Source organism: Takifugu rubripes, chromosome 21 (assembly GCF_901000725.2).
Source record: "Takifugu rubripes chromosome 21, fTakRub1.2, whole genome shotgun sequence".
Taxonomy (NCBI): domain Eukaryota; kingdom Metazoa; phylum Chordata; class Actinopteri; order Tetraodontiformes; family Tetraodontidae; genus Takifugu; species Takifugu rubripes.
Window position 1 is genome coordinate 9,508,893 of NC_042305.1, and position 18,913 is coordinate 9,527,805.

Below are 18,913 nucleotides of genomic sequence, written 5' to 3' on the forward strand. Positions count from 1 at the left end.
AAATCAGCATTTAAAAAAAAAAATTTATCATGTAATTCTTGTAGAATTTCCTGACGTTTATAATTACGCTCAGCCACACAATAGTACACCCCAGTGGCAAGTAAGAAAGCTTTTACCTCTATATTCTAGTAGAGAACATGATGCACAACCTCTAGGTACTCTCCTAATGTACAGTACTACTACACAACTGTACAATACGGTCATACACAGAATGTATTCCTACTCCATAAAGGAGCTGCGTCATTAGCTACATATACACATATATGTTGCTACACAACAGCCGTTTACACAGGTTAGGTGTGCAAATACTGGATGCTTAAAAGATAAGAGTGCGTTTACACACTACTACATAACAGTATGAGGGCATGTGCTGCTGTTTCCCAGTGAAAAAAGACAACAAACAAACTACAGTTCATAGTTTTTGTTCAATGCATTTCAAAATACTTTTAAAGGTTTCTTGTGCAGGACTGGAATTGTTTTTTATCTTTTCCAGACAGCTGAGATGTAAATAGTGTAGCATATGAATATTGCATCAGTGCCAGTGTTGATAAATAATAGATGGAAGGTAATTTAGAAGCAATATTTGTCTCACGGATTTATTTTATTTGTGCACTTTCTTCCAAAATAACACATCTAAGTCGCCCCCCCCCCCCGGGGTCATTTGTGTGTGGGTGTGCGCGCGTGTCTTCCTCTGTGTGAGACATGTGAAGGACAGCCCAAGGTGCAGGGAGATCCAGTGATGGGTTTGTTTTATTACATTTCATATTGAGACCAATCGCTGTCCGCTCACCTGAAGGACAGCCAGCTATTCCCTAACTAAATTAGCCAGACTCCGTTGTGGTGGTGGGGGGGGGGGGGGTGCACGGGCTCCACGGGTGCACTGAATAACACACACCATCACAGACGGGTACAGGCAGTCATGCAATAATGCGTGTTTTCCCCCCATCCTGCAGGAGTGTCCCCTTCTGCAGCCTCTGCACACCTTCTCCGGTCGGATGCGGCGGTTGTGGCGTGTGAATTTGCGGTCTTTACGGCGAGTTGCGTGTGTGTCGGTGAAGCCTGCAGATCACGCCACGCAGATCCGAGACCACCTGGCTGGGCTTAACAATGCATTTGCAGGCAGGCTTGAACCCCCCCCCCCCCCATGTGTCCGGACGTTTCACTGTTCTCTCTGTGCGCTGCCGTTTCCAACCACACGTCTTTGGCACAATCTGTTATTCCTTTTTTGGGTTCACTCACGGCGGATGTTCTAATGAGGCAGAGCCTGAAATAGCAGTTGGTCTAGCGCTGCAGAACTATGACATCCCATGTGAGAACTTGCCCAAATCACAGCGGCTGCAGCCGTGCGTCAGGTTTCTTTATTTATAACCCATATGGAATTGTCCTGCACTCTGAGCATATGGAGAGTTATGTAATGCTTAACATCCAATAGATAACTGCTAAAGTTGGGTCCCACGTATAACCAGGAGTTATTTATATACTGGTTACAATTGATTTAGAGCTCCCGAGTGCCTTCCTGCGCAATTATTTCATTGAAAAGAAATGTGGGGCGAGTTGTTTCCTTTAAAACAACATTTCAGGTACGTGACTTTAGCCTTGGTTTGAGCGGTTCTCTGCTCATTGATCCCTCCCCAGTCGATGCTTGACGTATCCACAAAGTCCTGATCAGAAGAGTGACGGAGTTGAGTTGCGGCTCTTCGAATCTGCCTTGATTCAGGTTCACGTTACCGCCTCATGACCACCCAAACTGACAATATTTAAACTGACGGATAGCCAAGATTAACGTATTAGTGCCGGACCAGCACCTCTTTGAGAAACGCGTAAAGACACGTTTCGAGCACTTGCCAATTATACGTGCAATTTGCATTTCAACCTGGGCTCAGGCTGTTGCGGGGATCTCATCTGATTAGCACTCGTTTACTCAAACTAAAATATCGCCTCGCGCCTGTCACATTGTGTGTGAGTGATGGGGCAGGAAAGCCGGTCATTACAATCATGACATCAAACGCCTGGCAGCAGAGGTCAGCTGGCGTGCATTAACCAAACAGGCCTCATTTGTATTACAGCTTTTAGTGGCATGTTGGCACAGATGAACACGAGCTTTAGGCAGCCTTCCAGCGGGCGCGCAGGACCTCCCAGCAGAGTGGGAGCAATATTGGCCTTGGCGGCCCTCCGACCGGGGATATGAAGGAGAGAGGCGGCTCTGTCTCCTTGCCCCCCCTCCAAGTGTGCAGCCTGTGCTGATTTATGCGGCTGAGATGAACTTAGAAACAACATTTTGCTTTTTCTTTCGTTGCAAATCCTTCACCGGTGTCTTATTTTTTACTGGCCTGACACGGCGCCGGTGCATTAGGGTTTCACTGGCCGTAAACTCGTTTATCTGTAGCTTCACCTGGTCCTAATTATAGCACGCGAAGGAAGCTTTCCCTTTGGTGATATGTCATCGACAGGCCCTCTCCAGTCGAGCTGAGAGTGATATCTCTCTGTAAAATATGTATGACATCGAAAAGCCTTAAAGGTTATTACAAATTAATAATGACTAGTGGGCCAAGAGCAGTAAAAAATAGCCTTCCCTTGGTGTCATGTTTAAATGTTTAATTTAACATGCTCCAGTATAAATGTGGACAGCCTCCCAGTGATGCGTTCAAGGCCCCGATGCTTTTTCCGCCACGCTGCTGGTGGTCTGGAACACACAAACCCAGACCGCCAGACTCACATGTATTAAGATCGACATTCAGATTAGACTGACTCATGCAGACGGTTCAACCATTCGTCTGGAACCGTCAACTGTTATCTTGAAGAGGCGGCGTGCTTCTGCCTGCGCGTCTGCAACGGCACACCGAATTATAAAAACACTAAAGGGAGCAGTTTTACTCAGAGATCAAATTCTCTGTAGGCATGGAGACACAGAAAAGCTCTTTCTAAACGTTTCCTCTGAAGCAAGCAGAATCGTCGGTCCTGAACCCCCCCCCCCCCCCCCACACACACACACACACACACACACACACTACTCCTTACAGTAATGTCTGAAGACACTGTACAAAATTGCCTTATTTATGCCTGTAATGTAAGCTGTCTGTTCCGGTGTCGCTCGTTCTCGGCGGAGCCGCCGACGGTGGCAGGCGAGTCTGGAGTGAATTTGCTGGGCGACTACCTGGGAAACATCAACAGTCATTAATTATGTAAAACTCTTCTCACAGTGGGAGCGAGCAGCGCTGCATACGGCGGTGGCGCCGGCTCCTATTAGACTCAGTGTTGCTCTACAACCAGCCCCTCTGCCCGAGGGGGGGAGCAACTATCAGCCTGCAGCCACGGAGACACACACATGTATTTTAGGTTTTACACCAGGGCACGTTTGCGCTTCGGTCTTGTCTTTTTTATTCCTCCGTCTCCACCACTGGTCCCCACCTTGCGTTGGCCTACAGAGGGACTTCCTCTAAAGGGCGTGATTGACAACAGCTGATTTATCAAGCAAATAATGAAGCTAATTCTTCTGCCATGTGTTTCCAATCCATCTTCTGTTAGCAGCAGACACAGAACCGTTTGGCAGGCTGCGGCTCGTTTCCGCGGCGATCGCTCCCTCCATCAGCTGCTTTCTCCTAGACGCCATGCGAGGGTCGTTCATCAGCCGCGCTCGTTTTAGTGGATGCTTTGGCATGATGTTCCTCCATGCTGAAACAATGGCTGCGCTGACACCTGTAATTAATTAGGCTATTATGCATTCCACAATGATAATTGCCTCACTGGAAAGTCACCAGCCTTCTAAGAGTGAGCGAGAGGAGAGCTGGATGGAGAACGCTATCCATCACGGCAGCGCCTTCTCTCTCCGGTGCGCTCGTTCTCCCCGTGTGCCATGCTGTCTCACCTTGACTAGTGTCAGCAGGACTGTAGAAACACTGTCAACATGTGTCTGAGGGCAGAATTTGCAGCTGTGTCTCGCCCTCGCTAGGGTTGCTCTGCCAAGTGACCTGCCAGGGTCCATCAACTCCAGGGCTTTGACTCACATTGGCACAGTTACCCATGACACCCCATCTGCTGTAGCCATGGTCGCGAGCATATCCCTGCTCTGGGATATTGGGGGCACTGTATTCTTATAATTAGCCCTCGCTCAAACTTCCTGCATTCCTGTGAGCGCCAGTCCGGGTGCACATATTACACCTTTCCACAGCTCCACGGGAACCGGTACCTTCCCCTCGGCTTCGGCACGCCTCCGCTCCCTCCCATCGCACCGTGATGGATAGATTTTCAGCAGGCACGTTCTGAAGGTTTAGGTCATTCGCAGCATCAAATATTTGAAAGTGCCAGCTCAAATAAAATGACAACTGGAGGCTTTTGAACTACAAAGTCATTCAAAAAAGATATGTTTTTGTCTCTCGCAGACTCTCGACTTTGACTTTACAGTGACTTTGTGAAGCTTGTGGAGAGGATGTTGCTTTTTAGTTTCCACCAAGAGGGCGGATATCGCTCTGCTTCTGATGCCTGTTGCTGGTGGGGATGCGGAAGGCACCTGCTGCATGGCAGAGACAGCAGGTCCTTTGATCTGGGCTTAATTTTGTGCCATGTCCTGTTTCTCCTGCTGCTCTGTGCATCACGTCCATCTTCATTACGTCAGATCCACCTTGATCTATGGAGATCTGCTCTCATCACCGCCTGGGTTATTATTGCCGTTGGGGTTTATTTTTGGTTGATGGAAAAATGTCTCAGTTGGACCGTCTTGTATTCAAGGGAAACGCATTAACGTGTACCACAAAAGAACTTTCTATCCCTAAATCAGGACATGAAAACAGACATATCATCATCATTCATAACCAGCAAAAGAGTTTCAAGGTCAAATTGAAAGGAGATCAGCGCCAATTGAAATGCAATCTTATGAATTCATAAAAGCTACTTTGGAGAAGAAAAGTAGTTTCAGAGAGAATATGAACACCTAAAAGTTGTCATGCGTAAAGATAAAAGCTCAGATTCATCGCACAATGAATGTTTTTCCAGTTATACGCCTTAAATCTGTATAATCCATCTTTTCATAAAATGTAACTCCTAAATTATTTCGTGCAGCTAAATTTAATATATATATATAATATACAGTATATACATATTAGCATGCTAGTTATGTCAGTGTGAGCACTGCAAGCGGTAAGGATGGGGGGGGAGGGGGATCAATGGGGTTTAGCCACGCAAATATTTGTTGTACAATATGCACAAATCCTCCTACAGATCTGTTCAAATAAAGGCAGCCTTGTCTGACGCGGCCGCCATAAATCAAGTTGCATTTTCATCCTGCTTTTGTCACTGTGTTGTAACGTATCCCCATCAGGCGTGAATAAATGGTACAGAAGAATCCTGGTCAGCACAGGCCCTTTATTTGGCTGAGGCGGCAGCTTCGCAGAGGTAGAGTGGCAGCGGCGGTGTCTGTCTCTGGCAAAGGCAGCGCGTTGAATGACGGGCCCCGCTGATCGGAATTGACGTGGCGACGAGATGTGTGTCACTGTTCTGAATGCTCATCTCACCGGGCATCCAGAGACGGCCGTTGCCGTGCTGCTGGTCCTCGATGGGTGTCACCATGATTAAATCTCCCCCCAAACACCCACTCTGCGCGTCGCACGCGTCTGCACGAGCGTGAAATGAAGTTTGCGTGCTTCGCAAGTTCAAGTGCGTGCGTCGGCGCACACGTGTGTGTGTGCACGGGCGCTCTGCTGTCCAGACCGTAGTGCAGCGGCGTCTACCTCTGCCCCCTCTCCTCCTCCCACTCATCAGTCACTCCTCACCAGCTCATCTCTCTTCCCCGTACACCTCCTCCGAACCTACATGACAGCAGTGACGGCCGCAAATGTGCTGCGTGGCGGCGCCACAATATTCTGCTTTCCCTGCGACTAAAGCGAGGTTTTCCGTTTGTTTTTTAACTTAACGGTCAAATGTACCGGCAGCAATTTTCCAGCTTGCGGTATTGAAACATCTGAGTCATGACTGGCATGAGCGATGCGGGCTTCTCCATGGCGCTCGGCCATTAAGCAGACATCATTAAGGAGCTGGATTCAGATAAATTCCAGCTTTATTTGGAGGGGGGGGGGGGGTGTTGGACTTTTTATATTGATTTGTACAGGACCTTAATGCAGGACATTAAGATCCGTTAATCGGCATAACATGTTGATAAATGTTTTTAGGGCCATAATAAATACAATGGAACCAGAATTCTGGTTGACATGTTCAATGGTGATTTAAAAAAGACTCCCGCAATGGCGATATACCATGGAATGGCTAACTTTTCTTTAAAAAAAAAAAAAACATTACTACATTAATAGTGGATAGTAATAATGCGTATGCTACCTTGTTTGCCCAACACTTGCACCAACACAGAGCTGTTGCCAGGAACCCAGCGAATTCCTCTGGAAAGTGTTGTGACAAGCAGTGTTGCAGTGGCAGTGGGCTTCCCACTGTTCTGTTCTAATAAGCATGGAGCGGAATTGGGGTTGTTGTGACATCCTGTCAGCCTGTGGGCTGGACCGGTTCTCGGTGAGCAGCACTGTAGGTTGGACTCCCGATGATTGTGCGCTGACCTTTGCATCATGAGAAAGATGACAGGTAATTTAGAGGCCTCAGGGACCGTGGAACCATGCATTTGCTGTCCCCAAACACCTACCCAGCGTCGCCAACCACAGTCACCTTTAGGAGGGAATAGTGTATCAGGGAACTGGGCGCACAAGCACACGCACGTGCTTTTCTGCCTTGGCTCGACACCCACCCAACAAACTCATCATAGTCACACACTCTAATCACCTGCATCATCGCCGCCTGTTCCTCAAAACAACCAAATCACAGGGGGTGGCAAACTGGTAAGGCAGAAGGGGAAAATGATGATTTGGAGTGATAATTGCATAATCACCAGTTGTGATAATTGTAATTGACGACTGCATAATTGCTAATTGCGCTCTTTATGGGAACCTCTCTTTTCCGTTGTCTCTCTCAGTAGCTCATCATTCTTCTCCCTCTATTTGTTCTGTCCCATTTGTGTCTCTCTGCTCAGCGCATGCTTGCTCGTTCTCTCTCACCAGCGGGTACTGTAAGCATTCTCATAGTCTTATCAGTAAGTATTTCCCAGCAGCCTCATCCCAGCGGCTGTGTTCTGCCCACTCTTGCTGCTGCATGAAGAGTCATGGCGCAGTGCCTTTTTTCTTCGTCCCTCTCCCGCTATTCCTCCTGCTTTTAAAATCAACCTGTGGCCGGGGCCGTTCACGTAGCGTCAGAGTCCTTTATCACAGTGAAAACAGACTGTAGCGTCATCCATCCACCACCGCGCCCAGCGTCCACAGAGAGGGTGTTTAACAGTCGCGCTGCCTGTGAGACACCAGGCTCCAGAATCCACTGTGGACGAGGACAGCTCGCTGATCTCATGATGCGTACCTTCGCCGTAGAAAGGGTGGATTGTCAAGGAGGAGGGTTGCATCTGTACACACAGCGGGCACTAACATGAGAAGGCGTCAGGCAGGCGTGTGATTGATGTCCCTGCGAGCATCTGTAGGCAGGTTAATGGTGTGATTGTGGAGATAATCTACGTGTTCCCTTGTAAAAGAATGATGGAGGGCCAGGAGACCCTCACACTCCCCATGTCTCGGGGCTGCCTTTGTGGACCGACGTGCTTTTCATATGCGCTTTTTAAAGTCTTGTGCCATTTAAAGTAAAGCAGGACAACCCACAGGTGACGCGGCAGCGCCGCCTCTGCTGTGGTGGTTTCATCTCACAGAATGTGCTTTTTGATGGGCGGCAGCTCTGACCGATGTTTAAAGTGCTCCTGACTCGCACGTAGGGAGCTGGAAACTGTGTTTGACACCTCAGCTGTTTGTGCACAATCGTGCCAGGTGAAACGTAACGTCCAGGAAGAAGGCTGCTGGTGCTGCTGGTGGTAAGGGCTTAAAGGGGGCTATCGCTGAGAAGCGCGGCGTTGAAGCGAGCCTGCTGAGAGCTGGCCACTATTGCATCTGTATTGATTGGGCTCCAGCCTTTTCCATTTTCCATGAACTCCTCCAAGCTGCTCCGAGTGGGAGTGATATGGAGGGTTTTAGAGGACGGACAGATGGATTTGCTTGATCTTTATGATATTTCTTAAAACATGGTGCAGTTTTTATGCCTCCCCAGGGAGCCCACCAGCTATTTCCAGTAAATCAAAGGCTCTGTGGCCCTTGGTGTTTTTCCACACACCTTATTAACAACCACTAAGCAGCACCGACACCTCCTTTAAGTTTGCAGAGATGTCCAGTGATACCAGTGAAGCAGGAGCCAGCCTACATACCTGACCTTCCGTGGTGGAGTCCATTAAGCTGCTGCAGCGGAGGCTGTAATCCACACTGACAGAAACAACAGATTACAATCATTCCAACATAGAATGCCCAAAGTCAGGCCCCAGGTCCTGGGAGGGTGGGGGGCTGGGCGAAGCTCAGAGCGGTAACCCACATACCCATTTGTGCAGGTGCCCTCTCCATGGGGGCCAGGTGGTGGCTAATTTGCTTTCTTTGTCCCTCCTAATGAATCGTTAATTGGTTTGCATCACCCGCAGAGTGAAGGCTAGCAGGTGCTGAGTGCTGCTGGAAACGGAGGCCACAGTCATCAACGAGCTTTCTCCTACACGTCTACCTCTCAAAGGCCAAATGTCATTTTGCATCATGTAAACAGGAAGGAGACGGCTGCACATTGGGTTTTTTCCTAGATGTAGAAAGACTGAACAAAATATGCAACATACCATGCACAGGGCAAACAGGAAGTGGTTGTTTCATTTATTGGACAGATGCTGTGAGGTTGACCTTTGCTCTGACTTCTATTGATCCGTTGTTAGCTGTTTAAGATTATAAGCTTTTTCTTCTTTGTGCAAAACCCCCCATTTTACTGCCAGCATTGTGAATATGCTGAACCTTGTAAGTTAGACGTTCTCGCCGCTGCTGTTCACTTAATGGTGTCTTCTCCCCTGCAGGTGGTTGCTCTGAACAAGCGCAGTAAGGAGGCCGAGTCTGCATTCCTTGGAATCTACAAACAGCTTATCGAGGCCCCAGGTGAGTCTCCCACTAAGATCAGAGATGTGCATCTTCACAAACAACAGCAATTTATCCACCACACTCATATGCTTTACTTCCTGAATTATCATCCCCCACTGAATTATTGTACTCTCACCTTCAAAGATGACTCCCTGGAGATTATTTCCCCATCAAACCATGATCCATATCCCTGAACCAGCATTATGAGCATTCACACAGCCGTGTACGATGTATATATGAAGCGGCGTACACAGACAAAATTGTAATTTCCTGGCTTTAGGTGGATATGATGCAGCTGCACATGGATGTAAGATACATAAAATCGCAAAGTCCTGTGGCTCTTATCCATTTTTCAAAGTCTGCGCTCTCAGAGTGGTTTCCAAAACTCTGCGTGAGACCACTTCAAAACCCAGCACTGGTCCTTGAGTGTAGACTGACTGAGGAGTGAGCACATCCTCGAGGAGCTCTGCTGTTGATTGTGGAGGGCCAATTAAAATCCCAACTCAAGCCTGGCTTCATGTGGAACTCAGGCCTGATGAGGTCAGTGGGGGGAAAAGGAGCGAGGGGCAACGACGGTAAATCAGAGCGCTGGGAAGACGTACTGTGTCTTTATTCTAATGTTTCTTCCATGCCAGAGCGCTTTACTGTATTACACTCTATTGCGGGAGACAAAATGCAGCCCGATCCCAGTCGAGATCAGAGGAACACTTGTGGCAGGAGTAGAGGATGCTGTTTACAGATTCAATGAATTCCAGATAAAAGGCTGCGTCAGAGAAATGGTGACGGCAGCAACTGACTTTTAAAAGTCTCCATTTTTCCTTGATGTTATGTGGTTGCTACTGCACAACCACGCATGCACGCACCCACACACACGGGCGTGCGCGCGTGGAGGGGCTCTTGAATTGTTTCCATGATAGGACACACCTTTCTTTGAAGCTGCATTCGTTTTGATTCATGACCTCCACCTTTCATATGGTATCAAGGCCTCAAATCAAGCCCAGAAGTATCTTATTGGGATTTTTTTTATCATAAACACAGAGAATCAGAAAATGTAAAAGGTTGGATAAATAAATGAGCCATTAAGTGATCATTGTAAATAAATAAAAATGCAGCCAGTGAGGGAATTTCAGATGCGTCGGGGCCCTCGCAGTTTCTGCCATCTGTGAGGAAGTCATACTGTATCTGTGCCTGTTTGTCACCATCCATCTTGCCATCAGGTGTCCAAGGTCACATCCACTCTTCTCTTGCCCACCCCTCGCTGGAATGGATGACTCCTGGTACACCAGAGGACAGTCATTTGGCTGTGGCCCCACTCCATTTCTCTCTGCCCCTCAAACATAACACCGAGCTGCCCCCGCCAGTCCCCCCCAACAAATGCTACAGCTCATGTATTTTTAATCTTTTGACAGACGCAATTATTCCTTACATGCCATGCTCGTTAATCTTAATGCAGTTATTACTATTCATTGCAGGACTTTTTTACCCTCTTATATTATTTCATTCATAAGCCCCCCCTGCCCCCGTCTGTCTCTCCCCCACACTGTGCGTGCATGTGCGTGCTCATTTGTGTGCTAATGCAGTGTTTAGTCCAATCAGAGTAGACTGGGAGAAGAGTTAATGAATGCAAGAGGAGGACAAGGAATCGGGGGAGGAGCACGTGCGGCAGCAGCTCAATATATGACCTGTTGTATGTGGCCATCATTAACATCTGGTCACCTATCGTTTATCCACTTTGACATGCCCACTATTGAATACAAATAGGTTGCGTTTGTGGCAACAATCTTGCTCTTTTCAGTCGAGCAAATGTTCAGATGCGGCTGGAATATATCAGCGAACTTTGAACAGGGATGAGTTTCTGATGAAAGTGATGGAAGTGGGGTTTTTTTCTTTCCTCTCGCACTTTTATGAGGCCCCTAAGCTGAGACGTCAATCAGCTGGAGTGTTTCATTAGCGTGCTATGTTTTGATTTGCCTGTGACACCTCCCCATGCTGTGCACTGTGACTCCCACCCAGTCTGGGGACATGAAAGAGGGGCTGTTAACAGTGCTTCTCTAACAAAGTTTGTATCAGCGCAACCCTGTTTTTGATCAGTGCAGATAAACACAAATCCAATCATTGAATGCTAAAAAAAAAACAATGACGACGCCTCGGCCCGGGTTTGTCGGATTCCCACCGAGGCGGCTGATTTCATTTGTGGATAGGGTGGCGTTTGAACATTGGCCTGCTTTGCCGTTTCTGTGAGAGATGCGAAGGCTCCTTCGCCAGGGGCGTAGCCCTGAGTCTGACGCTCCAGGTGTTTGCTCTTCCTTGCCTCCTCTCAGTACACACTCTCATCCCCCAGGATCCACCCCACTCGCTCTCCTTTAGAACACTGCTCCTTTCATCTAAGTGGGGAGCTCACTGAGAGTTTGTGAAGATTCTGATTTGAATACACCCCTCTAAGTGCGTGCGCGCGTACGCGCACCAGTCCTGTGACTTGTGCGAGGCGTGTCTAAAAGATGGCAGACAGTGCTTGCTAGTGGTGGTCAGCGGTACTGCAGAGGAGGGCAGGTGCCGCTCTCAGGCACATTATCAAACGGTCCGTGATTTGAGATGGTTGTAAGTGCCTTACGTATTCACTCTGTACATTTCCGTGGGCCATGAGATTATCAGAACAGAACACAGTGACCTTAGTAATTCACTCAGAAGCACAAAGTATAGTAGTCATTCAATTCATAAGAGCTATCAAGAGAGGGTTGCAAGGTACAGAAAACAGGCTTTATATTCTCCAGCTGCGTACTTGTATTCATGAAGAGAGCGAAGAGGAAAATAGGGCTTTTCTGAGTCTGGAAATGTGTAGGAGCTGATGGAAAATGAAAGCTCTCTGGGCGGGAAGAGATTATGCACAAGTGATTAATAAGAGCAGTAATAAACAAAGGCCCAGGAGATGTTTGAGGTGCTTAATAATGCATTATGTTCATAAAGGAGTCGGGCCTTTTCAACTGATCCCTGTGGAATAGCAGACCCCAGAGTGTGCTTTTAAAAGACAGCAGTTCCGTGTGTGTGTGTGTGTGTGTGTGTGGAGGAATGTTGGTGTGTGCCTGTGAGCACCTAAGAGTTTACCATGGGATTCAAAAATGTAAAAAAACAACAGGCTGGTATATTTGACAAGGTTAATTAATGGGGATTTGTATTACATGTCTCATAAACAACCCACAGAAGGTCATTTTATTCTTTGTACCAAGTTATGTGAGGTTTAGATCGTGATCGGCGCTCCTCTTTTTTTCAACCTCGTGTCGGAATTGAACGCTATCTCGCCGCGGCTTCACTCTTTGTTCTGACTTTTAAAACATGTCGGTATTGATGTCATTGCTTCTCAGTCCTTCAGTTAGTTACTCAAAGGCTCAGAGCAGCAATGAAAAAGAAAAAGTTGACTTTTCCTTTTCAGCTTTGTTTTCCTTTCACAAAATAGATGCCGCTTCCCACAACTCCTCTTCATTCCACTCCTTTTCTCACTCCCTCTACCTACCTTGCTACATCAAGGTAAAGCGAGACTTCGCTCCGCTGTCTAAATATCAAATGTTTTAAAAGGCACCACAAGCACTTGTTTATGAATTTGTTGCACAGACTTTATGTTTTATTACACTTAAAACTGATCGTTGACAGGTGAGGAAAGAGGCAGCAGTTTATCCTACATACCTGGTATCACATTGTTTTTGAAGGTGAAAGCTCTGCTCTCCTTCAACCTAGTTTTTCTTCTTGACAACAATATTACAGCAGTCTTGCTGTTTGTTGCAGCGGCGGCGGCACATGTTTTTGTGGACCTTGAAGTCCACTCAGAGGGAGGGGGAAAAAAAACAAGACTGTTTTGAATGAAAAGGAAAAAAACCTTGGAGCACAGCCTTGTAAATTAATTTGTTCGTGTTGTATGATGGGAACACAGCTGGCCTCATTAACATGCACACAACAAATAATTATAGCATTTTTTCCCTCTCTTCAGCCAGCCAATGCTTGGCTAATGGGCTTGCTGGGTTAATTATGTCAGAGCGTAATTACACAGGGCCCAGGGAGACGTAATGGTGCACCCTGCTGTGCCCACACCGCCTAATGATGGTGTATCGCTGACAGGGCCAAGACGGACCGCCCCAACACACCTGCTTGTCTTGGCACACGCCACCCTTGTCCTCCCACCCCCACCCACATACACGTCCTGAACCTGGGTGCCGTTGGTCCGCTGAGCTGTTGGCCCTCCGGTACTCGCCCGGGCTGCAAAAGATCTTTCTTCAGATGTGCAATAACAGTGAAACAGCAACACGGTGACCACAAGGAAGCAGCTACAGGGTGGCAGCCTCATTACAGCTCAGCCAAGGTGATGAAACTTAACATCAATGCGGCCGAGAAGGAGAAAAACAAAACTTGCTGTGGCATCTGTGAGCTTTTAGTTTTATCTTAACTTCTAATTCTGGCACAGTTCAAGTTGCATCTTTTTAACTTTGAGAAGGCTGACATCAGTGTGAAGATCAGTGTGTCCCTCACTAAACTGATGGGAAAAAAACACTTGTTGCACCCTTTTTGTGTTCGCCTCACGCACTTAACTGCCGAGCTTTTATCCAGTTTATTTACAGCCAGAGTCCTTGATCATCCATGCGTCTTAAAAGTCACCATGGATACGCAATGAAATTGTGTTCATGTTCTAAATGCACTTTAAATTGGTACCAGTGACACAACAACGTTATAACTCCTTCCAATAAGTTTTTAAATCTGGTCAAATCGTGCAAACCCTAGAACAAAAGAAGTGCATCTTCTGATAAGGTCAATTCTGCTGTTTAATCTGTACTGGTCATGTTTTCGCTGACACCTTTTCCTATTTTAATTTGAAAGAATTATCCTCAGAGCTGTGCTGTAAAAAAAAGTTCTGGTGCTTCCTACTATCCGCATCAATTAGTGAGCTCTATTTTTCCAGAGATTTCAGCAGGCTTTCTGGACTCTGCTTCTGATCTGGGGCCCAAGGGGAGCGTCTCTTCCTCCCTACTTTGACGGGGGGTTAATTTTGTATGTAGACTTAAGTTATATCCCTTCACTTTAAATTTGACTTTTCTTTACTCCCCTGCCTCTGATTGATAATCCTGACTTGTCGGCGTGTGAGAGATCCCTTACTATAATCTCTGTCCTTTGATCAGTAAAAGTTGAAAGGATATATGGGAAAGAGGCTGATAAAGTGATTTCTGTGACAGTGGGTCGATGGAATAGCAGTGCTTTAAGTCATCCTGTTTGTCTTAGAAGAGCTGTGCTCTTAATAGTGATGTCCCTTGTGACTGATGCAATATCTCCACAGCTGGTGTAACAATGAATGCAGACAATGTTTGACTGTAAACGGTCCTGGGAAAAATAGCCCAATCAATTAAATGGCCCAAAATGTTTGTCTGATGAAAATTCAGATATGGCGAGCTGCAACATACGGCCAGGGTTTCAGCAAATTGCACGTTGCAGAAGTTTTCTGTCCTCTGATGAGCATTTATTTATTTTTTCCAAGCCCTCGGAGTTTGCATTCTGTCTGCGGCATCTGCCAAAGTTTAAACGTCTGTGGCTCCCAACTTCTTATGAAAAGTCACTTCAGTCGGTGCCCATACTGAAATGAAGATGGGATCCAATTGGGTTCCACACTGAAGTCTAAGATGAATGGATAAAAGCTGCAAAAGTTTGTGCAGCAAAGCAGCGATTTTCCTCCTCTTTTTAGATTTTTGAAGAGCTGTATGTATCTGTGTGTTTGTGCGTGTGTGTGTGTGTGTGTGCGTGTGTGCGCGTGTGCAAGTGGCTCTACATCTTGCCTCCCTCCTTGTCAAGGAGCTCCCCAGAGCTTCCTTCTCTGTGCTTTGGCACTAGAAGTCACCTCCTTTGGTGTTCGGCACGCAGGTACACAACAGGAGCAGCTCTCTCTCTCTGAGCTGTTGAACTTTTCGGGAGGGGAAGAAAGGGAAGGGGAAGATTAAAAACAGCCCTGTGATGTGGAGTGCCGAGCTGCCTCCTGAGAATTCCTGGCATAATAATTTAAATGATCAAATGATACAGAGGAGACTTGTTAGCTGAGAAACAGCCTCCTAGTTGGCCCCATGGGCCCGGTGCTGCCGCGCATGCATTGCAAAACAGCTCCTCTGTTGTGCTAAAGAATCCCACTTTTTTTAACCCCCTTTTCAGTAGGAGGGTTTTTCTACACTTTTGCCAAGGTGTATACTTGGCGCTCAAGTCTGTCACACAGACATTAGTCTGCTTCTTTACCATTCATCAGGCAGGGAGAAGCCTCATTAGATCACATTTCCGTCCATGGGAATGGGTCGTGTGTCATTAGGTCCAGCCAGTGAATTTTTCAAAGACATCAGAGCATCTTGTAGGGTGGGGGAGGGTGGCAGGAGTCTTAGAGTCACTCTTCGGGAGGAAATCTCAGTGGAATACTCCGGTATTGAAACTGTGATGCTGAAAACGTCTGTTCTTAACAGGCGCTGTGCACAGTAAAACAGCTATTTGGCTCTTTCACTTTTTTTTTTTTAAAACCAAGAGTGTATAAACTTGTGTTTGTCTTTTCACAGATCCAGCTCCTGTGCTCGAGGCCTCACACACTCTGGAGGGGAGGCTGCAGCAGCTTCAGAGTTCAGCCGCAGACAGCGAGGCCCTGGTGCGGGAGATCAGCGGGCACTGGAAGAAACACCTGGAGTGCCTTGACAGGACAGGTCTGGGAACAGAAGCACATGATCGCTGTTTTTGTCTGGTGTCATTCTTATTTTGATGGCATTGCGAGGTAACCACGGCAATGGCCCTGTGTTTGTGTTGAACCCATCAGCCACAAATGTGGTGGGACCACTGTTGAAGTGCAGCCAGAACCCTTAGCAAGGCCGAGTGGTACAAATGAAAACTTACTTCCTGTAAAGCTAAAGAACATCATAAACCATGTCTTCCTGTTCATAACCCTCTTCCATCCCCACAGAGAACTCCAAAGACAGTCCAACTGTCTCAAGGGTGGCAGAGAAGAAGAACCCAGATTCCATCTCTCCAGCCTCCTTGATGACCCCCAACAGCACACCGGCCCCTGGGGCCGCAGGCTCCCCTCACCAGAACCACCAAGACCAAGCTGAAGGCCAAGGGTGAGAATGAGTGACCTGCTTTCCGCCTGACAAGGTGGCCATTAGCAATCAGTTGTAATTCATCAGTAATAAATCAGAGGGTCCATTACAGCAGAACTATGATGTTCTTTATCAAACAGTTAAAGCAGAGCTCACTCTTCATCCGTAAACGTGCGGCTGTGATGTTACTGATATGGTGTTTTTTTTCCAGAGAGGACGAGAGTGCCGATGTTACTTTAACTGGCAGGCTTTCAGAGGCCGAGGAGAAGATCAAGGTTTTGCATTCATGTAAGTGCTGTAAAGACTACAGTTGCACTTGTATTTAATTTGGAATTTATTAAAGTGCCAGTGGAATAGCTGCGCGGTGCCCCTGCTGAAACTTGGGCATTATGCTGCTGCTTTGTTGATAAAAGGTAGAAGAAACACATTTATAAGGGGGAACTGTAAACACATATAGCAGCTGAATGCGTGCCCAGTGAATGGAATTAATCAACGTGAACACTGACGCGTGGAGCTTTTTCTTTTATCTCCGTCAGCATTGAAGAGCGCACAGACGGAGCTGCTGGACCTGCGGTGCAAATATAACCGGGACATGACCACCAGGTGAGTCCACCGAGCTCGCCCGTTTGCAGTTTGAACAAGTCTTATGGATTTGAAGAAAGTTGTGCAAACATTTAAATATGAACGTGGCCAGTTTAAAAACTGAAAAGTGGGAAACAAAACTATCTTTTAAAGAAGTGGGATATTTATAAGGTCACAAGATTTCCAGGTGGTGTGTAGAGGTGAATTAAGGAGCTCAATAATAATGAGCGCTTCAAAACAAAAAAACCCAAACGCGTGCAGCGCCCCCGGTGGTGTCGGGGTCCCTGCTTCACCCCGGCCCGCTCTCTATTCTTTTGCCTACATGAACTCATGTCAGGTGCAGGGTGGAGGAATGCCATTGTGCCACTGGAGAGTGAGAGTGACTCAGCCACTAATGCAGGTCGATGAAAGAGGGCTGTGTTTGCCTTCACTAGCAGCTGGGCCTTGACAGCCCTCAAGAAGAATTGTTCCATTTAAAGATTGCTTCAGAAAACACTCTACCTTGTCCTGGTCTTTGAGCGCAATGTATCCACTCCGCGCTTGAAATGAATCTGAGCTCGTATGATGGATGTCGATAGACATTCAAAGTAAACACTCCTTTGTTTGGGTTGTGCTCCAGAGCACAGTCAGCCGCCGCTAATGGATTTTCTCCCAGGCTTAATCCATTGCACAATTGAGCTGATGTTTCTAGACCCACTGCCATCCATTTTGCTGGATCTGAGACATTTTGCTGCTGCAGACAGTGTGTGTGTGTGTGCGTGTGTGTGTGTGTGTGTGTGTTGGTGTGTTGGAGCACTCAGGCTCACACTTCCTGCGCTGACCTCAGAGCTGGGGCCGCCTGTATCCCTCCCCGACCCTGGCCCTCTGTCTCGCTCACCAACACTTTCCCCAGTTCTGATAAGAAAGACGATTTTTCTGCTCGGACCTGAGTGGCCGAGCAGGTAATCGATACAAAACATTTTCCGTTCTGCACAAGTTCATTAACGTGGAGCAGACAGCAGAGTAACAGGTGTCTGCTCCGTCTGTCCTGACCTCACTGATCGATGGGAGATGACTTGGATGCTCAGAAACCAGCGTTGAACCTGATGACAGGAACCGCCATTAATAGCTTATAGTTGGATTTCTTTTCTGTATCTTAACACACAAACACTGAAGCTCAAACAGCCAAGAATGAATGTTCAGCAGGTCGTAGTTGGTTTCATTTGGATTGTTATAAATTCTTCTTTGGTAACTTAGACCAGTGTGACCTGAAACTTTGGTCATATATATGCTCATTTAAATCAAACACGGCCTCCTCGTTAATTCATTCCCCCTCTACCTTCTGAAAATCAGGTCCCACGTGTGCAAAATGAACTGTTGAGCTTCAAACAAACCTCATGAATAATCCCACTGAGCTTCTGTTTAAACTGAATCTTAGATGTATGAAGGTAAATCGGAGTTAGGATGTTAAACTTTTTAATTCCCTTCATTAGAACATACTTCTGACTACATTTACATGGTGGTATATAAACATAGCGGCCAGTAGAAGGTAAAACATGCGATATGTTTCTTGAGCACAAGAGCAAAGAACCCCAACGTGCTCTCACCTTTTGTGTGGAACAGTCCATGACTGTAGCAGCAACAGCTGATTCTCAAGACTAACAGAACCATTCAAGTCCACGTTGATTGTTCCTTAGCAGGGATGCTACGCTTGACAGCTTTCTGACATCTGAGCAAACCTAGATTTAGAACACCAGGTATAGCTCAAAATGTAAACATGACCATTTAACCAACTCAGTGAGGGATTAACTGGGCTTTAAACGTAGAGGCGTCCCATATTTCACTATCCTTTGTGTGCGTTCTTTGTGTTTTGGACACTTAAGCCTTTATAGAGCTGTGAGCGCCTCATTGATTTGGAGTTAAAAGGGACAAGAGCAGCAAACCTGCCACTTTTTGTCTTCAGTCAATTATTGAAAGGTCATTGGTCACAACTTTTTCATAAATTAAAGGTTCTTAAATGTATTAAGAGTAATAGAAATTGTGTGTATTTTCTTGGTTGTAATTTTAATTAACTGACTTTAATTTCTGCGTGTGTTTCAGGGCAGAAGAGGTCGACGCCATCACGGTGAATCTTGAGAAGGCAAAACAGGTGAGTACAGTCTTCCTCTGCACTTATCTGATTGGGACGTTCCTTCGTTAAGGTAATCATTCGTGTAATCAAGCCTTGGCTTTAATTAG

The 18,913-nt window shown here is 46.8% G+C and overlaps 1 protein-coding gene across 7 annotated transcripts in view; it reads left to right on the forward strand.

Annotated features, from left to right (window-relative positions):
- Window positions 1-18,913, forward strand: part of cux2b (cut-like homeobox 2b) — a 67,788-nt gene that overhangs the window by 38,837 nt on the left and 10,038 nt on the right. For all 7 annotated transcript variants that reach the window (XM_029829945.1, XM_029829946.1, XM_029829950.1 and 4 more), the window contains exons 4-9: window positions 8,960-9,038; window positions 15,584-15,724; window positions 15,979-16,135; window positions 16,326-16,402; window positions 16,651-16,717; window positions 18,776-18,824. In XM_029829945.1, the coding sequence (XP_029685805.1) occupies window positions 8,960-9,038; window positions 15,584-15,724; window positions 15,979-16,135; window positions 16,326-16,402; window positions 16,651-16,717; window positions 18,776-18,824 (570 nt within the window). The remainder of the gene's footprint in view (window positions 1-8,959; window positions 9,039-15,583; window positions 15,725-15,978; window positions 16,136-16,325; window positions 16,403-16,650; window positions 16,718-18,775; window positions 18,825-18,913) is intronic.